Source organism: Geotrypetes seraphini, chromosome 10, assembly GCF_902459505.1.
Source record: "Geotrypetes seraphini chromosome 10, aGeoSer1.1, whole genome shotgun sequence".
Taxonomy (NCBI): Eukaryota; Metazoa; Chordata; class Amphibia; order Gymnophiona; family Dermophiidae; genus Geotrypetes; species Geotrypetes seraphini.
In genome coordinates, this window is record NC_047093.1 from 107,806,866 (window position 1) to 107,826,168 (window position 19,303).

At 46.5% G+C, this 19,303-nt stretch overlaps 1 protein-coding gene across 3 annotated transcripts in view; it reads left to right on the forward strand.

The window, feature by feature from the left end:
* ALAD (aminolevulinate dehydratase) overlaps positions 1-19,303 on the forward strand; it is a 165,581-nt gene that overhangs the window by 61,038 nt on the left and 85,240 nt on the right. For all 3 annotated transcript variants that reach the window (XM_033960680.1, XM_033960682.1, XM_033960681.1), the window contains exons 4-5: positions 14,475-14,571; positions 17,951-18,086. In XM_033960680.1, coding sequence (XP_033816571.1) covers positions 14,475-14,571; positions 17,951-18,086 — 233 coding nt within the window. The remainder of the gene's footprint in view (positions 1-14,474; positions 14,572-17,950; positions 18,087-19,303) is intronic.

Sequence of the window (19,303 nt, forward strand, 5' to 3'; positions counted from 1 at the left end):
TGTCATTTGCATAGATGAAGAATTTGAGCTTGAGGTTATGAAGGAGGTTACCCAGGGAGGCGAGGTAGATATTAAATAGGGTGGGGGACAGGTGGGAGCCCTGCGGCACACCGCAGGAGTTATCCCAGCTATAAGAGGAAGAGTCGTTTTTGAGTACCCTGTAGGATCTGTTTCGTAGGAACCCGTGAAACCAGTTGAGGACCTGGTCGGAGATGCCAATGTGGGCCAGGCATTCTAGGAGAATGGTGTGGTCGACTAGGTCAAACGCACTACTCAGGTCGAGTTGTAGGATCAAGGTGCTGGAGCCCTGGCTAAAGAGTGTGTGCAAGTGGTCAAGTAAGGCGGCTATAATGGTTTCGGTGCTGTGGTCCGTGCGAAAGCCCGATTGTCGCTTAGGATGTTGAATTTATCCAGGTATGCGGTGAGTTCAACTTTTACCACCCCTTCTGCTCTTTTGGTGACTAGTGGGATGCTGGTGATTGGTCTGTAATTAGATGGGGTGTTTGGGGATTCTTTCGCGTTTTTTATGATTGGGGTTAACATAATATGGCCTTGCTCTTGTGGGAAATTTCATGAGGAAAGTAGGAAGTTGACCCAGGTTAGCATGTTGGCTTTGAAGAGGATCGGAGCAGTTTTCATAACGTTTGGGGGCTGGTGTCCAGTTTGCAGAAGGAGTTAGAATATTTGTTGTAGAATTTGTTGAAGGTTTTTCAGTCGAGTGTTGTGAATTGGTTCCAGTTTAGATCTGCTCTGGACCCTTGGTCTGGTTTGGCTATGTCGGTGTCTGGAAGAATGGGAATGAGCTCAAGGGGATTGGTCGAGGTAGGCAAAGTAGATCTTAGTTTTTGGATCTTGGAGTTGAAGAAATCAACTAGGGTGTTTGCGGTTAATGTGGATTCTTCATGGTTGTTAGTGAGTGTCTCGATGTTGTATAAGTCATTAACCAGCTTAAAGTGGTTGCTACTGTTATTTGTAAAGTCACCAATTTTGTGTGAGTAGAATTTTTTTCATTTTTTTCTTGGTAAAGTTTTTGTAGGTTTTTAGTTTAAGTCTCCAGGCAACTCTGTGGTCCTGAGTTCCGGACTTTAGCCATACTCTTTCAGTTTTTCTAAGGTCCCTCTTCATCAGTAGCAGCTCTGAATCGAACCATCCCTCCTGCTTTGTAGTTCTGATTTGGTGGGTTTTTATGGGGGCAATTTCATTTAAAATGTTTGTGCTGTCATTGATCCAGACAGTCATAAGTTGTTCTATTTCTTCGCTTTGTTTTGTGTTCATTTCGTAGCGAGACCAGAATTCCTCTGGGTCTATCTTTCCCCTGGTGGTTTGAGTTTTGATGTTTCTTGTTTTGCTGTATTTTGAGGGTTTTTGTTGGCAGCCAATGGAAAAATCATAGAGTCTGATCAGACCATAGGGAGTCTGTCCAGTTGGCTTGTACCCTCCCGTTGAGAAGGTTCTGTCCGGGTGAGTCATACAAAGCGGCAAAAAAGTCTCTCATAATTCGGCTAATATCCTCGGTCTTATGATGCAGGGCACCCTGCGAGTCAAGCAAAGCTGTTATATCCGCAGACCCGTGAAATGGGTGGGCCAAACGGGCCAACATCTGACTACTCTTGTTAGCAAATCGAAAGAGCTGAAACTTTTATAGTGATCCCTAGACTGCTACCTCCCCCTCCCCCCTCCCCCGTTGTAAGAGTTCGTTCAATTCCTGCTGTGCCTCTAAAAGATCAGATTCCAAAAGAGATTCAGGCAAGCCCACAAACCTGAATTTGTTCTGGTGGGACAGGTTTTCAAGGTCCTCCATTTTAGCCTTAAGTGCCGCCAAAGACATGGTGTGCACTGCCTGTTCCTCGGAAAGCTGCTGCACTACATCTTCAGCAGTACTAACCCGCTGCTGGGTGTTCCTGCTTTTTCCTCACCCACTGTTTAGCAGGAGTTTGAGTGTAGGTGCTGGCTGCATTTTTCACCTCTACCCTTAGCACATCTGATGGTCTGCGGGGGTTGGGCTGCGGTCATTTTTCCAGATTGCAGGATGTTCTTTAGGTTCCACATACTGGAGCAACATTTCCAATTTTCAGCCCTTCCATTTGGGCTGGCCACAGCACCACACACTTCCACGAGTAGGGAATACAAGTGCATCCATATCTGGATGATTAAGTGATACAAGCTCCGTCTGAATCCAAAGGAAGGACAGCAGTGGAGTGCATGGTCTGTCTTCTGCAGAGCCTGGGCTGGGTCATAAACATCCGAAAAAGCCACTTGAAGATGAGACAGTTCCTAAAGTATCTGGGCATCCATTTCAACATGAACAACAGTTGTTTGTTTTTTTGTTTGTTTTTTATTTTCTCCTGGAAGTCCACAGAGCGAAGTTCACATGTTAGATCAGGGAGTTTTAGGACAGGTCAACACAAACATCTTGGCATTACTTGCAGGTGCTGGGGTCAATGGTGGCAACTATAGATGTCACCTGGGCAAGGGCGCATTTATGCCCTCTCCAGGATGCCCTCTTTTACCGCTGGTCCCCGCAAATTGCAGATGCCCCTACCTTGGATAATAGCATGTCGCAATCTGATCTGGTGGCTGGAGCCATAGTTCTCTGTTCCAGGGAGTTCCACTTCACATCTCCATGTGGGTAATCCTGATGATGGATGCCAGTCTTTATGGCTGGGGAACTCATTGTGAGGGTCGCCCGGTGCAGGTATATTGGTCCCCCTCACAGAGGAAGTGGTTGGTCAAAACCAGTGGAGCTGAAAGCCATCCACCTGGCACTGCTGGTGCTCGGAAGCTCACTACAGGACAAAGCGGTATGAGCTTTCTTGCACAGTGCAATGGCAGTAGCCTATGTTAATTTGCAGGGAGACACCAAGAGTGCTCTACTGTGGTTGGAGGCCCAAATGCTGTAACAGTGGGCGGAGATCCACCTTTTGGCTTTCTCAGTAGCACATGTAGTGGAAGTGGACAATGTACAAGTGGATTTCTTCAGCTGGCACACTCTGGATTCTGGAGAATGGGTTTTATCTTGGGAAGCGTTCAACAGCATCGTGAGTCATTGGGGGCGCCCGATGTTCAACCTGATGGTGTCTGCAGCCAAAAAGAAAATGACTTGGTTTTTCAGTTGAAGATATGTGCCAGGAAGCACTGGCCTGAATGCCTTGGGGCAGCCATGGTCACAGGTAGGGCTTCTGTTTGTGTTCCTCCGTGTCCCGTGATAGGCAAAGTCTTGCGAAGAATTAAATGTTGCATCTGGGCTGGTAGTTCTTATTGCACCGGACAAACCAAGGCATCTATGGTATACAGATCTGATCCATTTAAAGAGGAACTAGGGTCTGACTACTATCATCTGGGATTATTCTCACAGGGCCCAGTTGCCCTGGAGGATCCAGAGTGCTGTGCTCTTACAGCATGGCTCTTGAGTGTGCATTAGTGCTGTCCAATTCAGGAAAAATTTCGATTCAGCCTATTGAATTAGTTTTTCGATTCGATTCGATTTTCTTTCCCAATTGGGTGTTTTTTTCAAACATCCTGGTGGGTTTATTATCCCAGGACAAGCAGGCAGCATATTCTTAACGCATGGGTGACGTCACCGACGGAGCCCCGGTACGGACACTTTTAACTAGAAAGTTCTAGTTGGCCGCACCGCGCATGCGCGGGTGCCTTCCCGCTCGACGGAGGAGAGCGTGGTCCCCAGTTTCTTTGTTTCCGCGGAGCGAAGAAGACTCATGTATTTTTCAACGGCCGTTGAAATATCGGATTTTGCCTTCCCGCTCGCGTTTTTGTCTTCCTTTTTCTTCTTTTACCTTCGGGTTTCTTTTTCGTTTTAAATTCCAAAAAAAACCAACAACTTTGTTTTCTCTTTATTTTTCGAACCGGCCCCGGCGGGGCCTGTTGTCACCATACAGGCCTCTGGTTTTGATTTTGCGGAGGCCGTGTTTCCCTTCATGCCCCCTCAGCCGGGCTTTAAGAAGTGCCAGCGGTGTGCACGCCCGATATCTCTCACTGACCCGCACAATTGGTGCCTACAGTGCCTGGGTCCAGAGCATCGGGCTGACACCTGCACCCGCTTTGCTACTCTTAAAAAAACGTACATTAAAAAATAGACAGATCCAACAAAATATTCTTTTCGGCACCGGATCTGCCATGGAATCAGCTGCGCCATCAACGGCATCGCAAAAGTCGGCACCGACTACTTCGACACCGCCTGATCCTTCCTCGGGGTCGCTGGCACCAGGTAAGCCGGCTAAGAAGCCTTCCACTTCCCTTGAGCGCCCTCCTGCCACACCAGCGACGCCGGTCCTCCCGGCATCACGCCGACCCCGCAAATGCTCCGCCCCGATTTCGGTGAGTGCCTCGTCATCGGCCTCCTCATCGCCGGGGCATGGAGAGGCACCTATGGTACCGAAAAAGAAAAAAGCGGTACCGGTGCCCCCTCTGGACGACCGCATTGCGGCCATACTCCAAACCCAACTGCAGGAGCAACTACAACAACAACTCCAGCACTTGTTGCCCACACTGTTGGCCCCACTCCTTTCGGTGCCGGACCGGCCCGAACCTCGCACCACACCACCGGTGTCGACACCATCGGTACCGTTGAACACCTCCATGCCGGTACTCGCGGCTGAACCACTTCATCCTCCGGTGCAACCACGCTCTGATGCCGACCCTCCCGACATCGAGACCGACACCAGTCCCCCCGAGACCAGGACCGGCACCGATCTTCCTCCCCCGGTACCGTCTCGATGCGCTCTGGCAAATCCTTCTCTAAGACTCGCCATACTGAGCCATCCGCACCACCGTCCCGTCCCGCGCATACCGACGTCAGGGACCCGGACTTATGGGAAGAATCCCCACCCGGTACTGATGATGAGGCTTCATCAACGGACGAGGAACCATCGATGGTCGATACCAGTTCCAAACCTGAACAGTCCTCATTCACAAAATTTCTACGAGAAATGTCGGCAGCTCTGTCTATCCCTTTGGAGTCCGACTCTAAGAAGTCCCAGGCTTTCCTTGACGCCCTGGACTTCGAACAACCCCCCAAAGAATTTTTAAAGTTACCCGTCCACGACATCTTACGGGAAACTTTTTACAAAAATTGGGAAAACCCTCTCACGGTACCGGGTGCACCTCGAAAACTGGATAGTTTATATAGGGTCATTCCTATCCCGGGGTTCGACAAACCTCAACTACCCCATGAATCCCTTCTAGTGGAGTCCACTTTAAAGAAAACCCAGGGCTCCAGTGTTTATGCCTATACTCCTCCTGGCAGAGAGGGCAGAACGATGGATAAATTTGGCAAGCGCCTTTATCAGAATTCCATGCTTGCCAACAGAGCTAATAATTACACCTTCCACTTCTCCTTCTATATGAAGCATTTGGTGCAACAATTCTCCTCCTTCCAAAAGTACATCCCTGAACGCAAGGTCCCGGTTTTTCAACAACAACTTTCCAGTTTGCTCCAACTCAGGAAATTTATGGTGCGCTCCATTTATGACTCTTTTGAGCTGACCTCTCGAGCATCTGCCATGGCTGTTGCCATGAGGCGCTTGGCCTGGCTGAGAGTTTCTGACCTCGATATTAATCACCAAGACCGCCTAGTCAACGCACCTTGTCTTGGTGATGAACTCTTTGGGGAGTCCCTGGACTCAACTACCCAGAAACTCTCGGCACACGAGACCAGGTGGGATACCCTGATCAAACCTAAGAAGAAAACTCCTCCTGCTCGCCCCTACAAACAGCAGTCTTCCTATCAACGCAGGTTCTTGGCCAGACCTCTCAACCCGCCTCAACAACAACAGTCTCGCCGGCCTCGTCAGCAGCACCAGACTCGGGCACGTTCACAGTCTCACCCACCGACCAAGCCTATCCCGCAGTCAAAACCATCTCAGCCCTTTTGACTCTTTTCTCCAGGGCATAGCCAGTCTCCCACCATCCTTGCCTCTTCCTCAGCCGATAGGAGGACGTCTTCAACTCTTCCTCAACCGTTGGGAGGTCATCACATCAGACCTGTGGGTCCTCAACATCATTCGCCACGGCTACTCTCTCAATTTCCAGACTCTTCCACCGGACAATCCTCCCATAGAGTCTGTTTCTCACTCCTCTCAATCCCCCCTACTCCTGAGGGAGGTCCAATCCCTCCTTCTTCTCAATGCCATTGAAGAGGTACCCCCAGACCAAAGGGGTCGGGGATTCTACTCCCGCTACTTCCTGGTTCCCAAGAAGACAGGAGACCTCCGTCCCATCCTCGATCTCCGGAACCTCAACAAGTGTCTGGTCAAGGAAAAGTTCAGAATGCTCTCCCTTGCCACGCTTTACCCGCTTCTCTCTCAACACGACTGGCTATGTTCCCTAGACCTCAAAGAGGCCTACACTCACATTCCAGTCCATCTGACTTCACGTCGCTACCTCCGATTTCAGGTACAGCACCGCCACTATCAGTACAAAGTGCTACCCTTTGGCATCGCATCATCACCCAGGGTGTTCACCAAGTGCCTTATTGTGGTGGCGGCCTTCCTCAGGTCTCACAACCTCCAGGTGTTCCCGTACTTGGACGATTGGTTGGTGAAAGCTCCTACGTCTCCGCTTGTGCTGCAAGCCACACAACACACCATCTCTTTCCTCCATCTCCTGGGGTTCGAGATCAACTACCCCAAGTCGCATCTGCTTCCCACACAGCGACTTCAATTCATTGGAGCAGTTCTGGACACCATTCTGATGAGGACGTTTCTTCCCGCCGACCGACAACGGACCCTGCTCCATCTCTGTCGTCAGGTGCTCCTTCATCACTCCATCCCAGCTCGGCAGATGATGGTCCTCCTGGGCCACATGGCCTCGACGGTCCATGTACTTCCTCTGGCACAACTCCACCTCAGGACACCTCAGTGGACTCTAGCCAACCAATGGTCACAGACCTCGGATCCTCTTTCTCATCCCATCTCTGTGACATCGTCTCTTCAGCAATCTCTTCAATGGTGGTTGAACTTCTCAAATCTTTCCAGGGGTCTACTCTTTCATCTGCCCCCTCACTCCATGACCATCACCACGGATGCCTCCCCCTATGCGTGGGGAGCTCATCTGGGAGATCTTCGCACTCAGGGTCTCTGGACCCCTCAGGAGCGTCTACATCACATCAATTTCCTGGAACTCAGAGCCATGTTCTATGCTCTCAAAGCCTTCCAGCACCTTCTCTATCCTCAGGTCCTTCTTCTGTGCACAGACAACCAGGTCGCCATGTACTACATAAACAAGCAAGGCGGCACCGGATCTCCCCTCCTCTGTCAGGAGGCCATCCGCATCTGGTCCTGGGCCACGGCCCACAGTTTCTTCCTCAAGGCTGTATATATCCAGGGTGAACAGAACTCCCTGGCCGACAATCTCAGCCGCATCCTTCAACCTCACTAGTGGACTCTGGATCCTCCCACACTCCGCTCCATCTTTGCGCGCTGGAGCACTCCGCAAGTGGACCTCTTTGCAGCTCCTCACAACCATCAGCTGCCCCAGTTCTGTTCCAGACTCTTCTCTCCTCACCGTCTGGCCCCGGATGCATTCCTGCTCGACTGGACGGATCGGTTCCTCTATGCCTTTCCTCCACTACCTCTGATGTTGCGGACATTGTTCAAACTCCGCAGGGACAGAGCCACCATGATTCTCATCGCTCCTCGGTGGCCTCGCCAACACTGGTTCTCCCTCCTGCTCCAGCTCAGCTCCAGGGAGCCCATTCCTCTTCCTGTGTTTCCTACTCTACTTACACAGCAGCATCAGTCTCTACTGCATCCCAATCTGTCCTCGCTCCACCTGACAGCTTGGTTTCTCTCGGGCTGACCTCTCCAGAGAACCTGTCTCAGCCTGTCCGTCGTATTTTGGATGCCTCCAGGAAACCGGCCACCCTCCAATGTTACCATCAGAAATGGACCCGGTTCTCCTCTTGGTGTCTACTTCATCATCACGATCCCGCCTCATTGGCGGTAGAAACTATACTGGACTATTTGCTTTCTCTCTCCGACGCTGGCCTCAAATCTACCTCAATCAGAGTCCACCTCAGTGCCATCACTGCGTTTCATGAGCCTATCCTCGGAAAACCTCTCACGGCTCATCCCCTGTTTTCCCGGTTCATGAGAGGCCTCTTCAATGTCAAACCACCGCTGAAGCCTCCTCCAGTCGTCTGGGACCTGAACGTGGTTCTCTCAGCCCTCATAAAATCTCCATTTGAGCCTCTTGCCACAACTTCACTCAAATTTCTGACATGGAAGGTGCTTTTCCTCATTGCCATCACCTCTGCCAGGAGGGTTAGTGAGCTACATGCACTGGTCGCTGACCCATCTTTCACGGTTTTTCACCATGACAAGGTAGTTCTGCGTACCCATCCTAAATTTCTTCCCAAGGTGGTCTCGGACTTCCACCTCAACCAATCCATTGTGTTACCTGTCTTTTTCCCTAAGCCCCATTCTCATCCTGGGGAACAGGCATTACACACGCTGGAATGTAAGCGTGCCCTTGCATACTACCTTGACCGTACCAGGGCTCACCGCTCGTCCCCTCAGCTCTTTTTGTCCTTCGACCCTAACCGTCTAGGTCGCCCTGTCTCTAAATGGACGCTTTACATTACATTACATTACATTAGTGATTTCTATTCCGCTTGTGCCTTGCGGTTCTAAGCGGATTACATTAGAATATGGCTGGTCATTTCCAGGCGATGACAATACAATTATTTGTATAACTTTACAAACTTTGCATACCTAACTTTACATAACTTTTCGTACATAACTTTACATAACTTTACGTGGTGTTACTTTGAGTTACTTTACATTATCCTTACCGTGCTTGCATAACTTGCATTAAGTTTACATAATTTATCTTACATTAAGTTTACATAATTTGTCTTACATTAAGTTTACATAATTTGTCTTACATAATTTATCTTACATAACTTTACAAGACTTTACGTAGAGTTATTTTATGTTATTTTACCTTATTATTCCAATACATTGCATAACTTACATTACATGATATTACAAGGCATAACCTTATGTTATATTACAACGCATAACCTTATGTTACATTACATAACATTACAAAGCATAATCTTATGTTACCAAAAAGATCGTCTGTTCCTGGGTTTTTATATCTGATTTTTCGGTATTTGGGGAAACTGTGTTTCTAGATATGAATTGGCTTTTCGCCCGTTGCTACTAGATTAGATGTTGCCTATGGGGACGAGATTGCAGTTGGTTGTGAGTTGCAGGAGGTTATGAAGGGAGAGAAGATGATGGTAGATTATAATATTGGAATATGTTTTTTGAATAGTATGGTTTTTATATCTTTTCGAAACGCTTTGTAGTCCGTAGTTGTGGTCAGCAGCTTGGATATGATGGGGTCAATTTTCGCGGCCTGTGTAGCAAGTAGGTTGTCATATAGCTTTTTGCGTTTTGTGCCTTTGAGTGAGGGGTAGGTGAATGGGGTCTGGGTTCTCCTTACTCTAGTTGAGAGGTTTCGGGTTAGGCGGCTGTTTAGGTAGAGAGGTGCTGTTCCGTTTAGTGCTTTGAATAATAGACAGTATAGTTTGAATTGAGTTCTTGCTTGTATCGGTAGCCAGTGTGAGTCGAGATAGGCATTAGTGATGTGATCGTATTTTCCTAGTGAGTAGATAAGTCTGAGTGCTGTGTTCTGTACTGTCTGTAATTGTTTGGTCATGTAAGCGGGGCAGGGTAGGTAAAGGCTGTTGCAGTAGTCTACAAGTCCTAGTACAAGTGATTGGACTAAGATCCTGTATTGTATTTTGTCAAAGAATTTTCTTATTTTTCGCAGGTTGCGCATGGTGTAGAAGGCTTTTTGGATGGTTTTGTTAGTATGAGTCTGCATTGTGCATCTCCTGTCTATCGTTACTCCCAGGATTTTGAGTGCTGGCTGTATTGGGTATGTGATTGCATTTGTCATCAGATCACTGGCTTGCTGCCTGCATTGCGTTCTGTTATGCTCGGGCCGGTCTCTCACTGGAAGGTGCTGTCACGGCCCACAGGGTCAGAGCTATGGCTGCTTCTGTGGCTTTCCTCCACTCCACGCCCATCGAGGAGATCTGCAAAGCTGCCACTTGGTCCTCAGTTCACACATTCACTTCTCACTACTGTCTGGATGCCTTCTCCAGACGGGATGGGCATTTCGGCCAATCTGTGTTACAAAATTTGTTTTCCTAATGGCCAACCATCCCTCCTCCCTCTCTGTTAGCTTGGAGGTCACCCATGCGTTAAGAATATGCTGCCTGCTTGTCCTGGGATAAAGCACAGTTACTTATCGTAACAGGTGTTATCCAGGGACAGCAGGCAGATATTCTTACGACCCACCCTCCTCCCCGGGTTGGCTTCTTAGCTGGCTTATCTTAACTGGGGACCACGCACTCCTCCGTCGAGCGGGAAGGCACCCGCGCATGCGCGGTGCGGCCAACTAGAACTTTCTAGTTAAAAGTGTCCGTACCGGGGCTCCGACGGTGACGTCACCCATGCGTTAAGAATATCTGCCTGCTGTCCCTGGATAACACCTGTTACGGTAAGTAACTGTGCTTTTTATAGCCTCTTCACCCCCTTTGCCTTCTCCTAACCTCACTGGCCCTGTGGTGTAAACAAAATCAACAAACAAAAAAGACTTTTCATCTCTCTGTTAAATCCTAGCTCACGTTTGCGGTCTAACACCAGCTCTGGCAGGATACACATTTCAAATCTGACAAATTGTAATCACAAAACAGAAAACAAAATTATTTTTCCTACCTTTTGATGTCAGGTCATTCAAATCTTGTTGGTCCCAGGCTCTAGTTGTCTTCTGATAACTTGCTTGCCAGGGTCTCCTTCTTTCTTTCTTCCGTGCTAACCATCCACCTGTCATCTGTCCTCTGGCATCTTTCCTTTTTATCGTCTCCCTCCACAGATCCACCTTTTCTTAACTACCTTTTCATCCAGCATCTTTCCCTCCTTCCACCCCACCCCAGGGTCCACCATCTCTCCCTTTCTTTTCTCAACTACCCTCCTATCCAGTATCTCTATCCCCCCTCCACACCATCCCTTGTGTCCAACTTCTCTCCCTTTCTGTTGCTTCCCTCCCTAAATCCCATTGTCCATCTCTCTTCTTCTCCTCTATTTTTAGACCCATTATTTCTTCTCCCCCAAGTCCAGCATATGCACATCTCTTTGATGCCCCCCCTGACCTCCCTCCCTCTGTATACTTCTACACCAGGGCCCCCCCCTTGAAGGCTTGTCTCCCCCCCTTGAAGGCTTGTCTCCCCCCCCTTGAAGGCTTGTCTCCCCCCCCTTGAAGGCTTGTCTCCCCCCCCCCTTGAAGGCTTGTCTCCCCCCCTTGAAGGCTTGTCTCCCCCCCCTTGAAGGCTTGTCTCCCCCCCCCTTGAAGGTTTGTCTCCCCCCTTCTTGAAGGTTTGTCTCCCCCCCTTCTTGAAGGTTTGTCTCCCCCCCTTCTTGAAGGCTTGTCCCCCCCCCTTCTTGAAGGCTTGTCTCCCCCCCCTTCTTGAAGGCTTGTCTCCCCCCCCTTCTTGAAGGCTTGTCTCCCCCCCCTTCTTGAAGGCTTGTCTCCCCCCCCTTCTTGAAGGCTTGTCTCCCCCCCCTCCTTGAAGGCTTGTCTCCCCCCCTTGAAGGCTTGTCTCCCCCCCCTTGAAGGCTTGTCTCCCCCCCCCTTGAAGGCTTGTCTCCCCCCCCCTTGAAGGCTTGTCTCCCCCCCCTTGAAGGTTTGTCTCCCCCCTTCTTGAAGGTTTGTCTCCCCCCCTTCTTGAAGGCTTGTCTCCCCCCCTTCTTGAAGGCTTGTCCCCCCCCTTCTTGAAGGCTTGTCTCCCCCCCCTTCTTGAAGGCTTGTCTCCCCCCCCTTCTTGAAGGCTTGTCTCCCCCCCCTTCTTGAAGGCTTGTCTCCCCCCCCTTCTTGAAGGCTTGTCTCCCCCCCTTCTTGAAGGCTTGTCTCCCCCCTTCTTGAAGGCTTGTCTCCCCCCCCTTCTTGAAGGCTTGTCTCCCCCCCCTTCTTGAAGGCTTGTCTCCCCCCCCTTCTTGAAGGCTTGTCTCCCCCCCCTTCTTGAAGGCTTGTCTCCCCCCCCTTCTTGAAGGCTTGTCTCTCCCTCCCCCCCCTCCATTTGAAGGCCTGAAAATTTTAAAAAGGAGAAGGATGAGAAAGAGGGTGCGATTTGAGTGGACAGAGGAAGAAAAGAAAAAAGGAGAAAAGTTGAAAGGGAAAAATCAATATGTTGGAAACAAGGACTGGAGCAAGAGAGGAGAGAAAAATGGACAGCAGGCACTGGAAAGAGAATTAGAAGATAGACAATCGGAAAGAGAAACTGGGACTAAAAGCAAAATGACCAGACAACAAAAGATAGAAAAAATTTTTATTTTCTGTTTTGTGATTACAATATGTCAGATTTGAAATGTGTATCCTCTCAGAGCTGGTGTTAGACAGCAAGCATGAACTAGGACCTAAAAGAGAGTAAAAGTCTTTTTTTTATTTATTTTTGTAGCCGGGTTGGGGTTGGAGAGGTTGTATACATATACTTCTACTAAGACTAATCCCCTCCTTTGCTGGCATGCAGCATGGGTTTTGGCGGCGGTGATTGATTCGACGCTCACAGAAGTCCTGTGAGCGTCAGCAAAGGAGGGGGGTAAGTATTTTAATAAAAAAATCCAGCCCATGACTTAGCCTGTGTTTTAGATTTCAGCCCCTTATGTGATTTGAGTTTGACACCCCTATCCTAGACTAATAAAAGGACTTTTGTATCTTGCCCAAATGTGTCCAGATTTTTGAATGGAGTCATTACATCTGCATCCTCCTTTATGTCAACCTTTTCCAACATGGAGTCTTAATCTTGTTCTGTGGGCTCTCACTAGAATTCCCTATGAGCCTTTGGAGGCAGCACCATTATGGACCTGACAGTTAAAACAGTATTTTTAGTGGCAGTCTACTACTGACTTTATCCTGCAGAGAACCTTTTCTCAGATTTTCAGAGATGGGGGTATTGCTGCAAACAGTCCACCTCTTTCTTGCCAAAAGTAGTCTCCAGTTTCACATCGACCAGGAAGTACAGTTGCCAGCTTTCATACCCTTGGGGTCCAAAAAGAGTGTCAAAGTTCTGAAATTGCTGGATGTATGCAGTGTGCTGATTCATTATCTGTAAGTGACAAATGAATTTTGACTGCTGACAGGTACTGGCTGTCAGGGCTGTCCAGCTTCAAAAGTGACCATTTCTACATGGATTCATTTGGCCATTTCTTCAGCTTATATCAGCAGCGGACAGCAGTCTTTTGTACCCTTTAAAGGCACATTCCCCTAGACAGAGTCTAGAGCAGTTTCCCTTGAAGAAATTTGTAGAGTCACCACATGGTTCTTCCTCCATACTTTCACAAAGTTTTACAGAGTGGATGTAGCGGCAGTGCCCAAGTTGGATATTGCGTTCGGATCTTGCATAATTTCAGCAGGCTCATCTGTCCCCGTCCTAGATTCTGGGGACTGCTTTGGTATTTATTTAAAATTATTTATAACCCACCTATCCACAAATCTAGGTGAGGAACAGAGTAAATGTGGTATGTCCCACATGTTAAAGAATGATGCGCCTATTGCACTGAAGAGAAGATTATGTACTTACCTTGATAATTTCCTTTCTAGTAAATAGGCATATTATTCTTTAAGCCCACCCTGTCAGATGTTCTTTAGTCTGCTTGCTGTCTCAAACATATCAGTATTACCAGATATTTTGTTTCTTTCCTCTCCAGCAAGGTCAAGGATAGGGGAGACCACTCCTATTTTGAAGAGACCAGTGGTATCTTTTAGAACTCCAAGACTGTTAGTGCATGTTACACTCAGATAGATGGCTTGTTCATTCCACATTGTCATGTTTTAAATGGTTCATAATTATTTTGTGTTAAATGTTGTAATATGAGCAGAACAGATTTGTTTCTCAGGGAGAGTCCCCGTATACTCCCTGTTATGTTTCTTCTCTAGGACTGACCATCTGCTTTGATAAGAGCTGAGGAATTACAAGACAGCCCAGAGTAAAGGGAGAAAAATGTAAATGAAGTTCTCTATACCAGATCTCATGATCAGAGGTACACAACCCACATGTTCAAGAATGATGTGCCTATTTACTAGAAAAGATTTTCAAGGTAAATAATCTTCCCTTCCCACTGCCCTCTGCTCACCACCCTAGCCAGCAGTTTAGCAATCTCTGCTAGCTGTAACTCTTTCCCTAGCATCCTGTTTGTCTTGATTGATTAGATTGTGAGCTCATTCAAGCAGGGACTGTGTCCTTCATGACTCTGTACAGCACTGTGTACGTCTGGTAGCACTCTAGAAATAATTAATAGTAGTATTTTGAATTAATAATTTTTCAGAGATTGTTTTTGTTTTTGGCAAATAAAATCTGCACAATTTAGTACATTTGTAACACACTGTGCTCGCTATTCTCCCAGGCGTATGTCATCACAGGTTAAAGAAATGCTTTTTTTGTGCAGATATGGAATCAACAAACTGGAAGAGATGCTGAGCCCTCTAGTGGAGAAAGGTCTGAAATGTGTGCTGATCTTTGGTGTTCCCAGCAATATGAAAAAGGTAGGGTTCTGCTTTCAAATGATGCTGAAATGTGACAGAGAGCTGATATTAAAGACCCACGTTGCTTGCTGAAATGTAGCTGCACATAACTCTTATGTGGCCCAAGATAGCAGTTGGCTGTAAAAAAGAGTTCTGCTTTTTTGTACAGAAGTGTTAATATGAATTTGGCTGCCAAACTCATTGTTAACAGTATTGTGCGGCATTCCTGTCCCATAGTGCTTTACAGTGTTGGTGATCAAGGGGAGATTTAATCAACTTTCTAGTTAGTGATGTCTTTGAATTAGAGCTTTGTGCAGACACGTATAGCCTCTCACATGTGGTTTTAAGATTAGATCTAAACTAAACCTTAAGTTTATATACCGCGTCATCTCCACAGAAGTGGAGCTCGACACGGTTTACAGGAATTAAAAACAAAGAAAGGAACACCAATGGAAGGAAGGAGGGCTTGGTAAACAGGAAGGAGAGGGGGGGAGGGAGGGGGCAGTTACATTTTGGAGAAAAGCCAGGTTTTCAGATGTTTTCTGAAGTGTTGGAGGGAGGTCGAACTCCGAAGATGGGCAGTAAAACTGTTCCACAGCTCGGTGATCCTGAAGAGGAGGGATGTTCCAAGTTTTCCTGTATGGGAAATGCCATTTAGAGAAGGGAAGGATAGTTTGAATTTCTGAGTGGATCTGGTGGAATGAGTACTCGAGAGCCAAGATAGAGGAAAGAGGGGAGGAAGGATGCCGTGAAGAGATTTGAAGGTAAGACAGGCGCATTTGTAGCGAACCCTGAGGAAGACTGGGAGCCAGTGAAGCTTAGACAGAAGCGGGGAGACATGGTCGAATTTGCCTTTTGCCTTTTAAATGTGCTTTTATATTCCACTTTAGTAGGCTCAAAGTGGATTAACAAATTGTAATTGCATAAAAATCATCAAATTCCCCTAGTGACAAACATACAGTTTGAGTTGACAGAAGTCTCTTCAGCAACTTTGCAGTATGATGACTCCTGTCTGTTCCAAGTCCAGTTATCTTTAAAGACATTTAAGCCATAAGTTCATTGATGAAACAGAATAAAACGAGGGCTATCTCAGCATGTCCCTGATGACCTCTATTAGGTAGCATCTGAAGCCATGAAATGTGGTAGAGAGAGAACAACATGTAACAGTACTAATGATGAATCCAAGAAATTTGTCCATTCTGGAGATATAGAGAGAAGGGAGATACGAGGAGAGGGTATCAGCACACATGTGGTTCCATTTTAGAAGTGTATGATGCTAAGTAAAGTACTTAACCTTTTTATTTCAAGAATATTTTAAATTACTTTTCCTGTGGGTCTGCTTCTCCCCTGGCAGTAGTCTTGTTGGAAAGTATGAATATGAAATCTCTTGTGCAGTGTAATGTATACACTCTCTCTGAAGAAATCAACTTCATACACAGTCTGTATACAGTTGTTTCAGAATGAGGGTGAATGGTATTTTTCAGTAATCAACTTAAATCTCAAAAGGATCAGGGTAAATGCAAGGGCTTTTTAAAGCACTGAGGTAGCACATTCTAGAAATCCAGAATTATGAATTGGCAGCTGCCATTGGTACCTTAAGAACCAGCGGGGATTTAGAAAGATGAGAACCTAATTCTTGTTCTAGTGCAATAGATGTGTCATTCTGGATGGACGGGTTAAATCCCCCCACCCCCTGTAGATCACTGGCAGGAGGGTGGGGGGTGTTCCAGGCAGGAGGGATTAGGCATCCCTCCTGCTGTGTTCTTTCAGAGAGGGGGGGGGACGGCGGCCGCTAAACTTATTGCAGCAGGGAAATCCCCTTGCCGCAATAAGCTTGGTGGCCGTGTCTACTTAACAATGTAGGCCAACATTTTGCTGGCCTACATTGTACACGTCTACCACTGGACTAAGGATACGCGTACAGCCGCCTAGGTTTGCCTAAGGCTACTTCCGGGTCAAACCACGCCTAGCCTTAGGCAAGCTTATGCGGTCAGGCGGGCCTCCCTAGGCTCCTGGAGGTGCTGCCAATGTAGGCGCTGTGCCTCCGGAGCTTTTTTTAATTTTTTTTTTTTAAAACTTGTTTAGACAACGGTAGGACACCTACCGCTGCCTACAATTGGGACGTTGTTTACAGAATCCAGACCTATATGTGTACATTTAATTCAACCTACCTGCTGTTGAAGCTGGTTCTGAGAAACTTTTCTATAAAGGCACATAAGTGTCTTGCATAATCAACCTGTTATAAAATTAAGCCCTTTGTTACACAAGTCTGTTGAAATAAAGGTGCAATACACACAGATAAGGCAGCAGTCTCTAACATGTGTCTCTGGCAAATTTTGCTGCCCCATAAACGATAATGAAAGGTTGAATTTGTTGAATGTGACACTGTCAGAAGGCGATAGAGAAAAGGCCCCATGAAACTCCATTGGGTTATGTGTGCCTGAAGTGCCATTTGTGATCACATTGATGGCACACACACGTGTGTCAATGTGAGATGCTTGCTACCTAGTGAAGCTTTGCGGGGCTTTTTCTCTACCTGCTTCCTGATAGTGCCACATGCTTCAGGTAAGCAAATTTAATATAATTTTTGGTGGATTAAAATTCCATTGTCTGTGGGCTTTTCCCTTATTTCTTCAATGAGGCCTGGTGGGCTCTACTATGTTGCTTTCAATATTATAGACTCCAATTATCCGTGTCGAGCTTCCTTTGGTTGATGACTGGTATATAAAGCAAAGTTTTAGATTAGTTTAATTATCACCACATTTATGTCCTGTCTCTCTCCCAGGACACTTTTGTACCATTAATCTGGTTCATCAGTCTTAAATAGAATAGATAAACAACAACTTCTGCATCTCTCTTATCCTCTATTCATTGTTGCTGCACTTGTCTTCTAACAGTGGAAGGGGGCGGGGGTGGGTGGGGCTAGATCTGGCACTTTATTTTGGAACGAGCTGGACATCCAGGACACTACCACTGTCCAGCTCGTTCCAAAATAAAGTGCCAGATCTAACCCCCCCCCCCTTCCACTGTTAGAAGACAAAGGCAGGACTAGCATCTGTGAATACCTTGGATTCAATTTTGATTTTTCTTTCTTTAACAATGTTGCTTTTCCTTTAATTTTAGGTCTCTTTTTTTATTGTATCCTTGTAGAATCAAAATTAGTATAAGCCTACATCTTTTTCTGGTCCCTGGAACTTTTTCATGTCCACTTTATGGCCCTTAGCATAAAAAGTTTGCAGACTTGGGCATCCAGAGTCTTTTGCTGTATAACTGTAAAAATGTATATTGTGAGAGTAATTATTGCCCTTTGTGGGGATCTCTTAAAGATTTGTGTGTGAATTTCTTTAGCCTTGTTTATTCTAGTGCTGTTGTGAGCACTGACTGAGCCATTTTTTTGTAGGATAGCAGGGGCTCAGCTGCTGACTCTGAGGACACCCCAGCAATCCAGGCTGTTCATAAGATTCGTACCAAATTTCCAGAGCTGCTTGTTGCTTGTGATGTCTGCCTCTGTCCCTACACTTCCCATGGACACTGTGGTAAGTAAAGCCCAACTGAACTGTACTTTCAACAGATTGGATCTGTTCCTTTCCAGTACTTAAGTATGCAATGTCTGATTGGTATGCATAAATTCTAGATAGTAAGAAATAGGGATGGGCAGTAGTTTTAAATAGAGAATGGCATGAGGAAAAAATTTGTCCCCATTCAGCGAATTGTCTGATCCCATTCACACAAGCCTTGAATAGCTATGATTTTATATTGAAATCAGTTTATTAAAGTATAAAAAGAAACAATATTCTGTATAACTGTCATATTATAAATCGCAAATACAGAAAAAGAATCAACAAAACCAGTCTCCCCTCACAATATCTCCTTCACTATCAAGAAAACTGAACGCTAATGGGATACCTATGTGGGATCACTGCGAGGGTCATACCAATGAATAGGGTCGCTAGGATATTGACTTAATAGAGCAGGTCAGTAGAGTTAAGGGGGCCAGTAGAATTATAAGGATGGGTCAATGGTGTGGGCAGACTTGATGGGCTGTAGCCCTTATCTGCCGTCATCTTTCTATGTTTCTAAGAAAATGCATCCTAAAGGAATACCTCAGTCACACACACACAACACAAATGCTAAATACATAATAGCTGACCAAAAATAATAAACATAAACCCAAATCCCAAGAAGCCACTCTTTCCATGTAGCACAACACCAGAGAAATGGAAAGATCCATTTCCTCTATACTGTGCAAAATATAAAGTGCAAAATATAAAGGTCACACATCCCAGGGATGGTGTTGGCCAAAGAAAAGAAGAAAACTTGCCTCGACATACACCAAGCAAACAGAAAAGGGAAGCGAGATGTATGAATCAACCAACAGTTAAATTTATTTTCATAAAGTCCCAATAAAATTGCTTGACTTGGAATCGGATCTTTCAAAAGAAGTCCCAACTAGGATCCAAGTTTTGGCCATATGGAATGTCATCTTCAGAGGACAATCAAGTAACAAAATGCTAATTTCAACTAAAATACAAATCTTGGAAAAAGAGTGGACATGTCCTGCATTATTCATCTCCCTTTTGTGTCCCTATTCTCTCACTTATCTAGCACTTTCCCTCTTGTGTCCATATACCCCCTCCCATATCTGGCATTGCCCCTCTCTGTCCATGTACCATTACCATGCAGCATCTCTTTGTGGTTGTAGCTCGTCTCCAGCACAAGGGGTTCAAGTTCACCCCCATCTGGATGACTAACT